The following is a 19,269-nucleotide window of genomic DNA, read 5'->3' on the forward strand; positions in this document are numbered from 1 at the left end:
GTAGCCGCCTTGCACAGTTTTTCTAGGGAGGTGCCATGGCGGGCCGCCCAAGAAGGTCCAACAGACCGAGTACAATAGGCCTTGATAGTAGCAGGAGCTGGAAGTCCAGCCTGCGCATAAGCTTGTGCAATCACCATTCTAATCCATCTGGCCAAGGTTTGCTTATTTGCAGGCCAGCCACGTTTGTGAAAACCAAAAAGGACAAAGCGAGAATCAGATCTCCTAAGAGAAGCGGTTCTCTTCACGTATATACGGAGAACCCGTACCACACCCAAAGACCGTTCTTTGGAGGACAAACCAGGAGAGAGAAAGGCCGGAACCACAATCTCTTGGTTAAGGTGGAAAGACGACACCACCTTAGGCAGATAACCAGGGCAAGTTCTAAGAACCGTACGGTCACTGTGAAAAATCAGAAAGGGTGAACGACAGGATAAGGCACCCAAGTCTGAAATCCTTCTAGCAGAGGCAATAGCCATCAAAAACAAGACCTTAAGTGTAAGCCATTTAAGGTCTACAGACTCAAGAGGTTCAAACAGAGACTCTGGTAGGGCATCCAGAACAACCGACAAATCCCAAGGAGCCACAGGGGGGACATAGGGAGGTTGAATCTGTAAAACACCCTGAGTGAAAGTATGAACGTCGGGTAGCGACGCAATTTTTCTCTGAAACCACACCGACAAGGCCGAAATATGAACCTTGAGGGAGGCCAGACAAAGGCCTAAGTCCAGGCCCTGTTGCAGAAAGGCCAAAAGCTTGGCAGTACTGAACTTGTATGCATCAGAATTCTTAGCCGCACACCAGGTGAAGTAAGAATTCCAGACCCTATATTAAATCCGAACCTAAGCCATTTTACGGGCTTTCAACATAGTTTGAATGACCGTCTCAGAAAATCCTCTGGCCCTCAGGACTGAAGCTTCAAGAGCCACTCCGTCAAAGCCAGTCGGGCCGTATCCTGGTAGATACAACAGCCCTGAACGAGGAGGTCTGGGCGTTGTGGAAGCAGAAGAGGACACTCTATCGAGAGACCTTGCAGGTCTGAGAACCAATGCCATCTGGGCCACGCTGGAGCGATTAGAAGTAGTATTCCTCCTTCTTGCTTGAACTTCCTTATTACCCTGGGCAGGAGTGACACCAGAGGGAACACATACGTCAACCGAAAGTTCCATGGAATTGCCAGCGCATCCACGAACGCTGCTTGAGGATCCCTTGTCCTTGCTCTGAAGGCCGGAACCTTGTGATTGTGTCGAGACGCCATCAGGTCGTGCGGCATGCGAGTCCACTGGTGGCGGTGTTTTCCAATATTTACTTAACTCTGCAGCGAGGGGATAACGAGCTAGCATCTTTTTAGACAGGGAGAATTTATTTCCTGCATATTCCCAGGATTCCTGACGTATGTCAACTAAATGGTCAGAATGTGGCAAAACTAATTTAGTAACTTTCTGACGTTTGAACTTATCAGGTTTCTTAGATGTGTTTGAAAGTTCAGGTTCATCATCAGTCTGAAGAATCAGTTTGATAGCCTCCAAGAGGTCAGGAACATCCACCTGTGTTGTAGATTCCCCATCAGAAGCATCTGCATCAGTGTCTGATGGGTCAGTATATACGCCATCTTCATCGGATGAAGTATCCGAAACATGCGTGGACTTTGAGGAAGAAATAGCCCGCTTAGATGACCCTTTGGTCCTAGGATGACGAGGGTCAGGCTTTTGTTTAACCAAAGTCTGATTTAACTGCTGCAACTGAGTAGACAGAGTATCCACCAATGGTGGATTTACAACAGGGACAATATGTGAGTCTCGTTACTAGCGTAGTCAGTAAATTAGAAGAAACAGCCCAAGGTCGGTCTTGGTGTGCCACCAGTGCTACAGGCTGACCAAGGGGTACAGAACCCCCACTACCTGAACCCTCAGCTGGAATATTTTCCTCAGATAAATCCGTGGCATCAGCACTGCACGACGCAGGATCAGCCATGGATCTCCCGCCCTGTGACGCAGACATTATTGGAGAATGTAGCCCTAGGACGTAACAGTACAATATAGCCAGACACAGTACCTGACAAAAACTCCCTGTGTGGAATGTGCCTGCAAATGCAGATCACAAACAGAGGATTTAAGTGGTATAAGGTGACTGAAATACACAGAGAAAAATACCAAACCGTATATCCTGTGAAACAACCTATATATATATATATATATATATATATCTATATATATATATCTATCTATATATATATATATATATATATATATATGTATACATACATGTATGTATGTGTGTGTGTGTGTGTGTATATATATATATATATATATATAAAAAAAATTAGTGTTGTGCACCGGACATTTTTCGGGTTTTGCGTTTTGGCAAAACCTCCCTGAAATTTTTTTGTCTGATTCGGGTGTGTTTTGGATTCGGGTGTCTTTTTACAAAAAACCCTCAAAAACAGCTTAAATCATAGAATTTGGGGGTCATTTTGATCCCATAGTATTATTAACCTCAATAACCATAATTTCCACTCATTTCCAGTCTATTATGAACACCTCACAATATTATTTTTAGTCCTAAAATTTGCACCGAGGTCGCTGGATGACGAAGCTAAGTGACCCAAGTGGCCGACACAAACACCTGGCCCATCTAGGAGTGGCACTGCAGTGTCAGACAGGATGGCAGATTTAAAAAATAGTCCCCAAACAGCACATGATGCAAAGAAAAAAAGAGGTGCAATGAGGTAGCTGTGTGACTAAGCTAAGCGACCCAAGTGGCCGACACAAACACCTGGCCCATCTAGGAGTGGCACTATAGTGTCAGACAGGATGGCACTTCAAAAGATAGTCCCCAAACAGCACATGATGCAAAGAAAAAAAGAGGTGCAATGAGGTAGCTGTGTGGCTAAGCTAAGCGACCCAAGTGGCCGACACAAACACCTGGCCCATCTAGGAGTGGCACTGCAGTTTTCTAACGAGAGGATGAGTGCTTCCATCCTCATGTGAATCTGAACCACTAGCCATAAACATAGGCCAGGGCCTCAGCCGTTCCTTGCCACTCCGTGTCGTAAATGGCATATTGGCAAGTTTACGCTTCTCATCAGACGCTTTTAATTTAGATTTCTCTATCGTCCTAAGTGGATGCTGGGGTTCCTGAAAGGACCATGGGGAATAGCGGCTCCGCAGGAGACAGGGCACAAAAGTAAAGCTTTTACAGGTCAGGTGGTGTGTACTGGCTCCTCCCCCCATGACCCTCCTCCAGACTCCAGTTAGATTTTTGTGCCCGGCCGAGAAGGGTGCAATTCTAGGTGGCTCTCATAAAGAGCTGCTTAGAGAGTTTAGCTTAGGTTTTTTATTTTACAGTGATTCCTGCTGGCAACAGGATCACTGCAACGAGGGACAGAGGGGAGAAGAAGTGAACTCACCTGCGTGCAGGATGGATTGGCTTCTTGGCTACTGGACATGAAGCTCCAGAGGGACGATCACAGGTACAGCCTGGATGGTCACCGGAGCCACGCCGCCGGCCCCCTCACAGATGCTGAAGCAAGAAGAGGTCCAGAATCGGCGGCTGAAGACTCCTGCAGTCTTCTTAAGGTAGCGCACAGCACTGCAGCTGTGCGCCATTTTCCTCTCAGCACACTTCACACGGCAGTCACTGAGGGTGCAGGGCGCTGGGGGGGGGCGCCCTGGGAGGCAAATGAAAACCTTTAAAAAGGCTAAAAATACCTCACATATAGCCCCAGAGGCTATATGGAGATATTTACCCCTGCCTAAATGTACTAAATAGCGGGAGACGAGCCCGCAGAAAAAGGGGCGGGGCCTATCTCCTCAGCACACGGCGCCATTTTCTGTCACAGCTCCGCTGGTCAGGAAGGCTCCCAGGTCTCTCCCCTGCACTGCACTACAGAAACAGGGTATAACAGAGAGGGGGAGCAAAATAAATGGCAATATATTAATATAAAAGCAGCTATAAGGGAGCACTTAATCATAAGGCTATCCCTGTCATATATAGCGCTTTTTGGTGTGTGCTGGCAGACTCTCCCTCTGTCTCCCCAAAGGGCTAGTGGGTCCTGTCTTCGTATAGAGCATTCCCTGTGTGTCTGCTGTGTGTCGGTACGTGTGTGTCGACATGTATGAGGACGTTATTGGTGTGGAGGCGGAGCAATTGCCAAATATGAGGATGTCACCTCCTAGGGGGTCGACACCAGAATGGATGCCTTTATTTGTGGAATTACGGGATAGCGTCAACTCGCTTAAGCAGTCGTTTGCCGACATGAGGCGGCCGGACACTCAATTAGTGCCTGTCCAGGCGCCTCAAACACCGTCAGGGGCTGTAAAACGCCCCTTGCCTCAGTCGGTCGACACAGACCCAGACACAGGCGCTGATTCCGGTGGTGAAGGTGACGAATCAACCGTATTTTCCAGTAGGGCCACACGTTATATGATTTTGGCAATAAAGGAGATGTTACATTTAGCTGATACTACAGGTACCACTAAACAGGGTATTATGTGGGGTGTGAAAAAACTACCAGTAGTTTTTACCGAATCAGAAGAATTAAATGACGTGTGTGATGAAGCGTGGGGTGCCCCGATAAAAAACTGCTAATTTCAAAGAAGTTATTGGCTTTATACCCTTTCCCGCCAGAGGTTAGGGAGCGCTGGGAAACACCTCCTAGGGTGGACAAAGCGCTAACACGCTTATCAAAACAAGTGGCGTTACCCTCTCCTGAGACGGCCGCACTTAAAGATCCATCAGATAGGAGGATGGAAAATATCCAAAAAGGTATATACACACATGCAGGTGTTATACTACGACCAGCTATTGCGACTGCCTGGATGTGCAGTGCTGGGGTAGTTTGGTCAGAGTCCCTGATCGAAAATATTGATACCCTGGACAGGGACAATATTTTACTGTCGTTAGAACAAATAAAGGATGCATTTCTTTATATGCGTGATGCACAGAGAGATATCTGCACACTGGCATCACGGGTAAGTGTTATGTCCATTTCGACCAGAAGAGCTTTATGGACACGACAGTGGACAGGCGATGCGTAGAGGAGTTATTTGGGGTCGGTCTATCGGATTTGGTGGCCACGGCTACGGCCGGGAAATCCACCTTTCTACCTCAAGTCACTCCCCAACAGAAAAAGGCACCGACCTTTCAACCGCAGCCCTTTCGTTCCTTTAAAAATAAGAGAGCAAAGGGCTATTCATATCTGCCATGAGGCAGAGGACGAGGGAAGAGACAGCAACAGGCAGCTCCTTCCCAGGAACAGAAGCCCTCCCCGGCTTCTACAAAAGCCTCAGCATGACGCTGGGGCTTCGCAAGCGGACTCGGGGGCGGTAGGCGGTCGTCTCAAGAATTACAGCGCGCAGTGGGCTCACTCGCAGGTAAATCCCTGGATCCTGCAGATAATATCTCAGGGGTACAGGTTGAAATTAGAGACAGAGCCACCTCGCCGTTTCCTGAAGTCTGCTTTACCAACGTCCCCCTCAGAAAGGGAGACGGTTTTGGAAGCCATTCACAAGCTGTATTCTCAGCAGGTGATAGTCAAGGTACCTCTTCTACAACAAGGGAAGGGGTATTATTCCACTCTTTTTGTGGTACCGAAGCCGGATGGCTCGGTAAGGCCTATTCTAAATCTGAAATCCTTGAACCTGTACATAAAGAAGTTCAAGTTCAAGATGGAGTCACTCAGAGCAGTGATAGCGAACCTGGAAGAAGGGGACTTTATGGTATCCTTGGACATCAAGGATGCGTATCTCCACGTTCCAATTACCCCTCACACCAGGGGTACCTCAGGTTCGTTGTACAAAACTGTCACTATCAGTTTCAGACGCTGCCGTTTGGTTTGTCCACGGCACCTCGGGTCTTTACAAAGGTAATGGCCGAGATAATATTTCTTCTTCGAAGAAAAGGCGTATTACTTATCCCATACTTGGACGATCTCCTAATAAGGACAAGGTCCAGAGAACAGCTAGAGATGGGTTTAGCACTATCTCAAGAGGTGCTAAAGCAGCACGGATGGATTCTGAATATTCCAAAATCCCAATTAATGCCGACAACTCGTCTGCTGTTCCTGGGGATGATTCTGGACACAGTTCAGAAAAAGGTTTTTCTTCCCGAAGAAAAAGCCAAGGAGTTATCTGACCTGGTCAGGAACCTCCTAAAACCAGGAAAGGTGTCTGTACATCAATGCACAAGAGTCCTGGGAAAAAATGGTAGCTTCTTACGAAGCAATCCCTTTCGGCAGATTCCATGCAAAGGGATCTGTTGGACAAATGGTCAGGGTCGCATCTTCAGATGCACCTGCGGATAACCCTGTCGCCGAGGACAAGGGTATCCCTTCTGTGGTGGTTGCAGGAGGCTCATCTATTGGAGGGCCGCAGATTCGGCATGCAGGATTGGATCCTGGTGACCACGGATGCCAGCCTGAGAGGCTGGGGAGCAGTCACACAGGGAAGAAATTTCCAGGGAGTGTGGTCGAGCCTGAAAAAGTCTCTTCACATAAGCATTCTGGAACTAAGAGCAATCTACACTGCTCTAAGCCAGGCGGAACCTCTGCTTCAAGGAAGACCGGTGTTGATCCAGTCGGACAACATCACGGCAGTCGCCCATGTAAACAGACAGGGCGGCACAAGAAGCAGGAGGGCAATGGCAGAAGCTGCCAGGATCCTTCGCTGGGCGGAGAATCACGTGATAGCACTGTCAGCAGTATTCATCCCGGGCGTGGACAACTGGGAAGCAGAATTCCTCAGCAGACACGACCTTCACCCGGGAGAGTGGGGACTTCATCCAGAAGTTTCCCACATGCTATAAAACCGTTGGGTAAAACCAATGGTGGACATGATGGCGTCTCGCCTCAACAAAACACTGGACAGGTATTGCGCCAGGTCAAGAGATCCGCAGGCAATAGCTGTGGACGCGCTGGTAACACCTTGGGTGTACCAGTCGGTATATGTGTTTCCTCCTCTGCCTCTCATACCAAAGGTATTGAGGATTATACGGCAAAGAGGAGTAAGACTAGTGGCTCCGGATTGGCCAAGAAGGACTTGGTACCCGGAACTTCAAGAGATGGTCACGGACGATCCGTGGCCTCTACTTCTGAGAAGGGACCTGCTTCAGCAGGGTCCTTGTCTTTTTCAAGACTTACCGCGGCTGCGTTTGACGGCATGGCGTTTGAATGCCAGATCCTAAAAGGAAAAGGCATTCCAGAAGAAGTCATTCCTACCTTGATAAAGGCAAGGAAGGAAGTCACCGCGAAGCATTATCGCCGTATTTGGCGAAAATATGTTGCGTGGTGCGAGCAGCGGAGTGCTCCGATGGAGGAATTTCAACTGGGTCGTTTTCCTACATTTCCTGCAATCAGGATTGTCTATGGGTCTCAAATTGGGATCTATTAAGGTTCAAATTTCGGCCCTATCAATATTCTTCCAAAAAGAATTGGCCTCAGTCCCTGAGGTCCAGATTTTTATCAAAGGAGTACTGCATATACAGCCTCCTGTGGTGCCTAAGGTGGCACCGTGGGATCTAAATGTAGTTTTAGATTTCCTCAAATCCAATTGGTTTGAACCACTAAAGAATGTGGATTTGAAATATCTCACATGGAAAGTGTCTCTGTTACTGGCCCTGGCTTCGGCCGGGAGAGTATCTGAACTGGCGGCTTTGTTTTATAAAAGCCCTTATTTAATTTTCCATTCGACATAGGGCAGAGCTGCGGACGCGTCCGCATTTTCTCCCTAAGGTGGTATCAGCGTTTCACCTGAACCAGCCTATTGTAGTGCCTGCGGCTACAGACGACTTGAAGGACTCCAAGTTGTTGGACGTTGTCAGAGCCTTAAAAATATACATTTAAAGGACGGCTGGAGTCAGAAAATCTGACTCGCTGTTTATACTGTATGCACCCAACAAGTTGGGTGCACCTGCTTCTAAGCAGTCGATTGCTCGTTGGATTTGTAACAAAATTCAACTTGTACATTCTGTGGCAGGCCTGCCACAGCCTAAATCTGTTAAGGCCCATTCCGCAAGGAAGGTGGGCTCATCTTGGGCGGCTGCCCGAGGGGTCTCGGCATTACAACTCTGCCGAGCAGCTACGTGGTCAGGGGAGAACACGTTTGTAAATTTTTACAAATTTGATACCCTGGCAAAGGAGGACCTGGAGTTCTCTCATTCGGTGCTGCAGAGTCATCCGCACTCTCCCGCCCGTTTGGGAGCTTTGGTATAATCCCCATGGTCCTTTCAGGAACCCCAGCATCCACTTAGGACGATAGAGAAAATAAGAATTTACTTACCGATAATTCTATTTCTCGGAGTCCGTAGTGGATGCTGGGCGCCCATCCCAAGTGCGGATTATCTGCAATACTTGTACATAGTTATTGTTAACTAATTCGGGTTATTGTTTAGGAAGCCATCTTTCAGAGGCTCCTCTGTTATCATACTGTTAACTGGGTTTAGATCACAAGTTGTACGGTGTGATTGGTGTGGCTGGTATGAGTCTTACCCGGGATTCAAAATCCTCCCTTATTGTGTACGCTCGTCCGGGCACAGTACCTAACTGGAGTCTGGAGGAGGGTCATGGGGGGAGGAGCCAGTACACACCACCTGACCTGTAAAAGCTTTACTTTTGTGCCCTGTCTCCTGCGGAGCCGCTATTCCCCATGGTCCTTTCAGGAACCCCAGCATCCACTACGGACTCCGAGAAATAGAATTATCGGTAAGTAAATTCTTATTTTTTGGGTCATTTTACTGAACTTTTGTGTTTTGGATTTTACATGCTCTCTACTATGACATTGGGCATCGGCCTTGGCAGACGACGTTGATGGCATTTCAACGTCTCGGCCATGACTAGTTGCAGCAGCTTCAGCACGAGGTGGAAGTGGATCTTGATCTTTCCCTATTTTACCCTCCACATTTTTGTTCTCTATTTTTTTAAGGGCGTGGAATTATATGCCAGTAATATATCAATAGCAATGGCCTACTGTAACATACTGCTATATATTATATACTGGTGGTCAGCATAATTATGCACTGTCCTCCTATTATATATACTGCGCACAACAACTAAAATGCACCACAGGTATGGATGGATAGTATACTTGACGACACAGAGGTAGGTAGAGCAGTGGCCTACTGTACCGTACTGCTATATATTATATACTGGTGGTCAGCAAAATTATGCACTGTCCTCCTACTACTGCGCACAACAACTAAAATGCACCACAGGTATGGATGGATAGTATACTTGACGACACAGAGGTAGGTAGAGCAGTGGACTACTGTACCGTACTGATATAATACTGGTGGTCACTGGTCAGCAAAATTCTGCACTGTCCTCCTACGGGTGGTATTCATGTGACCGGCGGTCTGCTGACCGACAGTCACATGACCTCCACCATCCCGCCGGCTCAGTATCCCGATGGTCGGCATGCCGACCAACAGGGACTATTTCCACTCGTGGGTGTCCACGACACCCATAGAGTGGGAATAGAACCCGTGGTGACCGCAGGTCGCCACCGAGCCCGCAAGGGGCTTGCTGCACTCGCCCCTCCCCGCCGGGATCCCGGCGTCGGTAAGCTGACCGGCGGTCAGGAGACCGCCTTGTCAGCCATACTACACCCCATCCTACTATATACTACAATGCAGCACAGATATGGAGCGTTTTTCAGGCAGAGAAGGTAGATATTTTCAGCACACTGATTACAGAAATTTGCAAGCACACTGAGCACAGATATTTGCAGCACACTGAACACAACTGCGAGAACGCTGCACACGTCCTCTCCCTATCATCTCCAATGCACGAGTGAAAATGGCGGTGACGCGCGGCTCCTTATATAGAATACGAATCTCGCGAAAAGCCGACAGCGGGATGATGACGTTCGGGCGCGCTCGGGTTAACCGAGCAAGGCGGGAAGATTCGAGTCCGCCTCGGAACCGTGTAAAATGGGTGAAGTTCGGGGGGGTTCGGATTCCGAGGAACCGAACCCTCTCATCACATATATATATATATATATATATATATATATATATATATATATATATATATATATATATATATATATTCTCTTTTCAGTTCACGTTCTAGCATCTTCAGTACAAAAAAAAAAAACATTTTGGCCTTTTAAATGTTATTTCACTTTGTGGAAATGATTTAAAAAAAATTCTGAAAATGAAATGCCTTCTGGGAAGGGAAACCAGGTATATTGTGTGTGGGTACTATATAAAAAAAAATAGTGATGTTGTGATATGATGAGCGCAAATGTCGAGAAATCGGCTCAGCACAGGAGTGAGAAAACATAACAACAATGGGATTAAATTGCATAAATGGAAATATTATATGTTCCTAGTGAAAAGGAAGGGGAGTCCTGGCTGATTTTTTTTTTTTTTTGTGTGTGTGTTTTCTAGATTGAGTGATCTGTTCTGATTTATCTTCTGTAGGGGAATATATATTTGCCCTGAAGGGTCTTCAGCATACTACGTTCTGCAGTGCAATATGTGAGAAGTTTTGTGATCTATATTGGGATGACCACCTGCTTGAAAATCTCTACAAGATCATTAATGGAAAATTCCCCCAACCTATCAGGTATGGTCTGACGTCCTTTCAAAAAAAAAAAGTCCAGTTATGTATCAGACTTGTTTATTTTTTTTAATGCACAGACATGTAGTAGGTGGGATAGCTGGGTGGGGGTAGAGAGGAGAGCTGTATGATTGAGCATATATAAGATTACATAATGTTGGGCAATGTAGAATTTCATTGCAGGTGAAGAAGACAAACTGGTGATAAGACAGTAAAATGTGAACCCTGGGTAATTTACATTGTAAATAAACAGTGCATTGAATACACTGTATTGAACGCAAACAGGGGCGGATCTTGAACAAAATGACAGGGGAAGAGGCGTGGGGGTGCTCCTGGGAAAGTGGGTGTGGCCTTACAAGAAGGGCATGACCTTGAAGAGAATGCCCTGTCTGTATGATGAAGAGAGGGCATTGCCTTAGAGAGGCAGAGAGTGACAGGATACAGAGGGCGATGGGGGACAGTGACGCAGGGGAGAGGCAGAGGGTGACAGGAGAGAGAGGGTGATGGGGGTTAGAGAGGCAGTGGGTATTGAGGAGAGAGAGATAGTAGGTGACAGTGAGAGGCAATGGATGACATAGATGATGATGGGGGAGGTCTCTGTAGGAGCGAGAATATTAAGTTAAAAGATTTCACTGAGGCATGAAGGTAAAGTATCTGTGGGGGAGACGGGTGGAAAAAAAAAACATGGGGGTTTATAAAATACGTAGAAATTATCTGCTTTTGCATCCACTTCAACAACTTCCATATATGTTAAATGTTAACATAAGCGGGGATTCGCTACACTATAAATGTATCGATTTTCAATTATCACACAATATACTACGATGTTTTAGTATCATAAATATACTAAAATGTTAGCGGTTATATGAACTTAAATTTTCATGTATTGTGTCCTAAATTTCATAGAGTGACCTAAATTGTAAGAAACTAATTAAAAGTTTCTGTTTGCAGAATTTTTGTAGTTTATGTCAAAGTATTACAAATTATGCAGGCAACCTAGTTTTAACCATACGCATTACAGTTTGATGTTCACTTCTACACATTTTTATACAATTCATTGACATTTACAAAAAAATCACATAGAATTATTGATTCAACAAGACAGAGGCATTTTAACAGAGGAGGAGGCCCGTGGCCAGACATTGGGTAAGCCCCCTCCTCTTCACAGCGGAATTGACTCTGGCATTGTGCCAGACTCTACTACGCATGCGCAGGTCTTCGGAAACATGGAGACTAAATCCCTACTGTGTGTAGCTGGCAGCCACTGGGGAATAAATGCTATGGCTCCTGGGCTAATGTTTCACACCAAGTAGAAGTGCACTGCTAAAGGGGAAGTGGGCATCCTGTGGAGGAGGAAGCGAGATCCAGTCATGCAATGTGCAACTAATGTCTAACAACTGTTCCTATGGAGTGACCACATATATGTATTTGCCTGGACAAATGTGTGACAGCTAGGAGCCATGGCCAAATGTCAGGAGTCAGCAACTTTGGAAGTAAATACTTATGTTGTGCATTGTATGCCAACTAAAATAGAATACAGGTTACCAGCATGGTTAGTCAAATACGTCCGTGCCAATGTCCCTCTCAGTATACCAGCATCATCCCCATACAATTCTTTTTTTTTTTTATTAACCATTATTGCGATAGTGTGCTAGTACCAGCGACCACAGATATCAGCCTGTACTCTAACAGTACACTACCACCAGTGCACCCACACAACACTCAGTGCCCTGCATACCTCTCATTGTTCTAAAAGTAGCTAATATATTACTGCAGTGCGGGACTTATAAATGAACTCCAATAGCAATTACTATCATAAGTAATTAGCAGTGCCTTGTCCATCAATAACTCACGTAGGGTCCAACTATTTATCCATCAATAACTCACGTAGGGGCCTACTATTTATCCATCAATAACTCGCATAGGGGCCAACTATTTATCCATCAATAACTCGCGTAGGGTCCAACTATTTATCCATCAATAACTCACGTAGGGGCCTACTATTTATCCATCAATAACTCGCATAGGGGCCTACTATTTATCCATCAATAACTCGCGTAGGGTCCAACTATTTATCCATCAATAACTCACGTAGGGGCCTACTATTTATCCATCAATAACTCACGTAGGGGCCTACTATTTATCCATCAACAACTTGCGTAGGGGCCTACTATTTATCCATCAATAACTCGCGTGGGGTCCAACTATTTATCCATCAATAACTCACGTAGGGGCCTACTATTTATTCTTCTGAGACTCACATAGGGGCCTATTTATCTTCTTTTTTTTTTTTCCCTGAAAAACACATGCTTATCTTTTGGTTATATATGTATCATGCAGATGTACTAAAAGGTTTTCTCTATCGTCCTAGTGGATGCTGGGGTTCCTGAAAGGACCATGGGGAATAGCGGCTCCGCAGGAGACAGGGCACAAAAAGTAAAGCTTTTCCGATCAGGTGGTGTGCACTGGCTCCTCCCCCTATGACCCTCCTCCAGACTCCAGTTAGATTTTTGTGCCCGGCCGAGAAGGGTGCAATCTAGGTGGCTCTCCTAAAGAGCTGCTTAGAGAAAGTTTAGCTAGGTTTTTTATGTTACAGTGATTCCTGCTGGCAACAGGATCACTGCAGCGAGGGACTGAGGGGAGAAGGAGTCAACTCACCTGCGTGCAGGATGGATTGGCTTCTTGGCTACTGGACATCAAGCTCCAGAGGGACGATCACAGGTACAGCCTGGATGGTCACCGGAGCCGCGCCGCCGGCCCCCTTGCAGATGCTGAAGACAGAAGAGGTCCAGAATCGGCGGCTGAAGACTCCTGCAGTCTTCTAAAGGTAGCGCACAGCACTGCAGCTGTGCGCCATTTTCCTCTCAGCACACTTCACACGGCAGTCACTGAGGGTGCAGGGCGCTGGGAGGGGGGCGCCCTGGGAGGCAAAATGAGTACCTATAAAGGCTAAAAATACCTCACATATAGCCCTAGAGGCTATATGGAGATATTTAACCCCTGCCTGATTTCTCAAAATAGCGGGAGACGAGCCCGCCGGAAAAGGGGCGGGGCCTATCTCCTCAGCACACGGCACCATTTCCTCTCACAGCTCCGCTGGTCAGGACGGCTCCCAGGTCTCTCCCCTGCACTGCACTACAGAAACAGGGTAAAACAGAGAGGGGGGGCAAATTTATGGCGATATTTTTATATAACAAAGCAGCTATAGGGGAGCACTTATTATAAGGCTATCCCTGATATATATATAGCGCTTTTGGTGTGTGCTGGCAAACTCTCCCTCTGTCTCCCCAAAGGGCTAGTGGGTCCTGTCTTCATTAGGAGCATTCCCTGTGTGTCTGCTGTGTGTCGGTACGTGTGTGTCGACATGTATGAGGACGATATTGGTGTGGAGGCGGAGCAATTGCCAAATATGGGGATGTCACCTCCTAGGGGGTCGACACCAGAATGGATGCCTTTATTTATGGAACTACGGGATAGTGTCAACACGCTAAAGCAGTCGTTTGACGACATGAGACGGCCGGACAATCAATTAGTGCCTGTCCAGGCGACTCAAACACCGTCAGGGGCTGTGAAACGCCCTTTGCCTCAGTCGGTCGACACAGACCCAGACACAGGCGATGACTCCAGTGGTGACGGTGACGAATCAACCGTATTTTCCAGTAGGGCCACACGTTATATGATTTTGGCAATGAAGGAGGCGTTACATTTAGCTGATACTACAGGTACCACTAAACAGGGTATTATGTGGGGTATGAAAAAACTACCTATAGTTTTTCCTGAATCAGAAGAACTAAATGACGTGTGTAATGAAGCGTGGGTTGCCCCTGATAAAAAGCTGATAATTTCAAAGAAATTATTGGCATTATACCCTTTCCCGCCAGAGGTTAGGGAGCGCTGGGAAACACCTCCTAGGGTGGACAAGGCGCTAACACGCTTATCTAAACAAGTGGCGTTACCCTCTCCTGAGACGGCCGCACTTAAAGATCCATCAGATAGGAGGATGGAAAATATCCAAAAAAGTATATACACACATGCAGGTGTTATACTACGACCAGCTGTAGCAACTGCCTGGATGGGCAGTGCGGGGGTAGTTTGGTCAGAATCCCTGATTGAAAATATTGATACCCTGGACAGGGACAATATTTTACTGTCGTTAGAACAAATAAAGGATGCATTTCTTTATATGCGTGATGCACAGAGGGATATATGCACACTGGCATCACGGGTAAGTGCTATGTCCATTTCGGCCAGAAGAGCTTTATGGACGCGACAGTGGACAGGCGATGCGGATTCAAAACGGCATATGGAAGTTTTGCCGTATAAGGGGGAGGAGTTATTTGGAGTCGGTCTATCAGATTTGGTGGCCACGGCTACAGCCGGGAAATCCACCTTTCTACCTCAAGTCACTCCCCAACAGAAAAAGGCACCGACTTTTCAACCGCAGCCCTTTCGTTCCTTTAAAAATAAGAGAGCAAAGGGCTATTCATATTTGCCACGAGGCAAAGGTCGAGGGAAGAGACAGCAACACGCAGCTCCTTCCCAGGATCAGAAGCCCTCCCCGGCTTCTACAAAAGCCTCAGCATGACGCTGGGGCTTCTCAAGCGGACTCGGGGACGGTGGGCGGTCGTCTCAAAAATTACAGCGCGCAGTGGGCTCACTCGCAAGTAGATCTCTGGATCCTGCAGATAATATCTCAGGGATACAGGTTGGAATTAGAGACAGATCCACCTCGCCGTTTCCTGAGGTCTGCTTTACCAACGTCCCCCTCCGAAAGGGAGACGGTGTTGGAAGCCATTCACAAGCTGTACTCTCAGCAGGTGATAGTCAAGGTACCTCTTCTGCAACAAGGGAAGGGGTATTATTCCACTCTTTTTGTGGTACCGAAGCCGGATGGCTCGGTAAGGCCTATTCTAAATCTGAAGTCCTTGAACCTGTACATAAAGAAGTTCAAGTTCAAAATGGAGTCACTCAGAGCAGTGATAGCGAACCTGGAAGAGGGGGACTTTATGGTATCCTTGGACATCAAGGATGCGTATCTCCACGTTCCAATTTACCCCTCACACCAGGGGTACCTCAGGTTCGTTGTACAAAACTGTCACTATCAGTTTCAGACGCTGCCGTTCGGATTGTCCACGGCACCTCGGATCTTTACAAAGGTAATGGCCGAGATGATGATTCTTCTTCGAAGAAAAGGCGTATTAATTATCCCATACTTGGACGATCTCCTAATAAGGGCGAGGTCCAGAGAACAGCTAGAGATGGGATTAGCACTGTCTCAAGAAGTGCTAAAACAGCACGGGTGGATTCTGAATATTCCAAAATCCCAGTTAATGCCGACAACTCGTCTGCTGTTCCTAGGGATGATTCTGGACACGGTTCAGAAAAAGGTTTTTCTCCCGGAGGAAAAAGCCAAGGAGTTATCCGAGCTTGTCAGGAACCTCCTAAAACCAGGAAAGGTGTCTGTACATCAATGCACAAGAGTCCTGGGAAAAATGGTGGCTTCTTACGAAGCGATTCCATTCGGCAGATTCCACGCAAGAATTTTCCAAAGGGATCTGTTGGACAAATGGTCAGGGTCGCATCTTCAGATGCACCTACGGATAACCCTGTCTCCAAGGACAAGGGTGTCTCTTCTGTGGTGGTTGCAGAGTGCTCATCTATTGGAGGGCCGCAGATTCGGCATACAGGATTGGATCCTGGTGACCACGGACGCCAGCCTGAGAGGCTGGGGAGCAGTCACACAAGGAAGAAACTTCCAGGGAGTATGGACGAGCCTGGAAACGTCTCTTCACATAAACATTCTGGAACTAAGAGCAATATACAATGCTCTAAACCAGGCAGAACCTCTGCTTCAGGGAAAACCGGTATTGATCCAGTCGGACAACATCACGGCAGTCGCCCATGTGAACAGACAGGGCGGCACAAGAAGCAGGAGGGCAATGGCAGAAGCTGCAAGGATTCTTCGCTGGGCAGAGAATCATGTGATAGCACTGTCAGCAGTGTTCATCCCGGGAGTGGACAACTGGGAAGCAGACTTCCTCAGCAGACACGATCTTCACCCGGGAGAGTGGGGACTTCATCCAGAAGTCTTCCACATGCTGGTAACCGTTGGGAAAGACCAATGGTGGACATGATGGCGTCTCGCCTCAACAAAAAACTGGACAGGTATTGCGCCAGGTCAAGAGATCCGCAGGCAATAGCTGTGGACGCGCTGGTAACGCCTTGGGTGTACCAGTCGGTGTATGTGTTTCCTCCTCTGCCTCTCATACCAAAAGTATTGAGAATTATACGGCAAAGAGGCGTAAGAACGATACTAGTGGTTCCGGATTGGCCAAGGAGGACTTGGTACCCGGAACTTCAAGAGATGATCACGGAAGATCCGTGGCCTCTACCTCTAAGGAGGGACTTGCTTCAGCAGGGTCCCTGTCTGTTTCAAGACTTACCGCGGCTGCGTTTGACGGCATGGCGGTTGAACGCCGGATCCTAAAGGAAAGAGGCATGCCGGAAGAAGTCATTCCTACTTTGATTAAAGCAAGGAAGGAAGTAACCGTGCAACATTATCACCGAATTTGGCGAAAATATGTTGCGTGGTGCGAAGATCGGAGTGCTCCGACGGAGGAATTTCAACTGGGTCGATTCCTACATTTCCTGCAATCAGGATTGTCAATGGGTCTCAAATTGGGATCTATTAAGGTTCAAATTTCGGCCCTGTCGATTTTCTTTCAAAAAGAATTGGCTTCAGTCCCTGAAGTCCAGACCTTTGTTAAGGGAGTGCTGCATATACAGCCTCCTGTGGTGCCTCCAGTGGCACCGTGGGATCTAAATGTGGTTTTGGACTTCCTAAAATCTCATTGGTTTGAACCACTAAAAAAGGTGGATTTGAAATATCTCACATGGAAAGTGACCATGCTTCTAGCCCTGGCTTCTGCCAGGAGAGTGTCAGAATTGGCAGCTTTATCTTACAAAAGCCCATATCTGATTTTCCATTCGGACAGGGCAGAACTGCGGACTCGTCCGCATTTTCTCCCTAAGGTGGTGTCAGCATTTCATCTGAACCAGCCTATTGTAGTGCCTGCGGCTACAAGTGACTTGGAGGACTCCAAGTTACTGGACGTTGTCAGAGCATTAAAAATATATATTGCAAGGACAGCTGGAGTCAGAAAATCTGACTCGTTGTTTATATTGTATGCACCCAACAAGATGGGTGCTCCTGCGTCTAAGCAGACGATTGCTCGTTGGATCTGTAGCACAATCCAACTTGCACATTCTGTGGCAGGCTTGCCACAGCCTACATCTGTAAAGGCCCACTCCACAAGGAAGGTGGGCTCATCTTGGGCGGCTGCCCGAGGGGTCTCGGCATTACAACTTTGCCGAGCAGCTACGTGGTCAGGGGAGAACACGTTTGTAAAATTTTACAAATTTGATACTCTGGCTAAGGAGGACCTGGAGTTCTCTCATTCGGTGCTGCAGAGTCATCCGCACTCTCCCGCCCGTTTGGGAGCTTTGGTATAATCCCCATGGTCCTTTCAGGAACCCCAGCATCCACTAGGACGATAGAGAAAATAAGATTTTACTTACCGATAAATCTATTTCTCGGAGTCCGTAGTGGATGCTGGGCGCCCATCCCAAGTGCGGATTATCTGCATAAATTGTACATAGTTATTGTTAACTAATTCGGGTTATTGTTGAAGGAAGCCATCTTTCAGAGGCTCCGCTGTTATCATACTGTTAACTGGGTTTAGATCACAAGTTGTACGGTGTGATTGGTGTGGCTGGTATGAGTCTTACCCGGGATTCAAAATCCTCCCTTATTGTGTACGCTCGTCCGGGCACAGTACCTAACTGGAGTCTGGAGGAGGGTCATAGGGGGAGGAGCCAGTGCACACCACCTGATCGGAAAAGCTTTACTTTTTGTGCCCTGTCTCCTGCGGAGCCGCTATTCCCCATGGTCCTTTCAGGAACCCCAGCATCCACTACGGACTCCGAGAAATAGATTTATCGGTAAGTAAAATCTTATTTTACGTTTTGTTTGTTTTACAGAAAAGTGGGCACAGATTTATCTCTGCACCAAAGTCCTGCACAGCTGTTAAAAAAGATTCAAAGGAAATCTCGCAAATACAGAAAGGAAGGGAAACAGTCTGCAAATGAGCAGACACAGATAAACGAGTGTGAAGATTCTCTGGCTACTACAGAACTGGAACGGACTTCTACGTCCTGCCAGCCGCCCTCTGCAGATGATGCAGACCCTGCTGATAATACAAACTCTCCATGTAGGTAGATGATGCAATGCCATGTACTCTGTCCTAGAAGTCTTGCAGGATTGTTATAGGCCCACCCTGAGACTGTAAGTGGGTCCGTTAGATACTTTGGGGGGGGGGGGGGGGGGAAATAGCAAAGCTTAGAGAGAGAGAAAGTACTGTACTAACCAATCAGTTTCTAACTGTCATTTTAAAGGCTAGGTTTCACAGTAAGTAACTGGTTGCTACTTTAACTCTCTATCAATTTTTTCTCTCCCAAGCGTTGATGCATCTCCACCCTGATTGTAAAATATAGTGCTGGACATAGATAGGATAAGAATAATTTATTGTCACTATAGCATGAACATGTATCGCGAAATTACAGTACATGCAGTTCTCATATCATGTACACCAGATAAAATACATCACATAAAATTTAGCAAAGTTGAGAAGTCAAGCTAACAATCACAGAAGGGA

At 47.0% G+C, this 19,269-nt stretch overlaps 1 protein-coding gene across 1 annotated transcript in view; it reads left to right on the plus strand.

Annotated features, from left to right (window-relative positions):
- Positions 1–19,269, plus strand: part of KNDC1 (kinase non-catalytic C-lobe domain containing 1) — a 387,543-nt gene that overhangs the window by 177,266 nt on the left and 191,008 nt on the right. The window contains exons 15-16 of the mRNA XM_063963294.1: positions 10,417–10,561; positions 18,596–18,825. Coding sequence (XP_063819364.1) covers positions 10,417–10,561; positions 18,596–18,825 — 375 coding nt within the window. The remainder of the gene's footprint in view (positions 1–10,416; positions 10,562–18,595; positions 18,826–19,269) is intronic.

This window comes from Pseudophryne corroboree, chromosome 3, assembly GCF_028390025.1.
Source record: "Pseudophryne corroboree isolate aPseCor3 chromosome 3, aPseCor3.hap2, whole genome shotgun sequence".
Taxonomy (NCBI): domain Eukaryota; kingdom Metazoa; phylum Chordata; class Amphibia; order Anura; family Myobatrachidae; genus Pseudophryne; species Pseudophryne corroboree.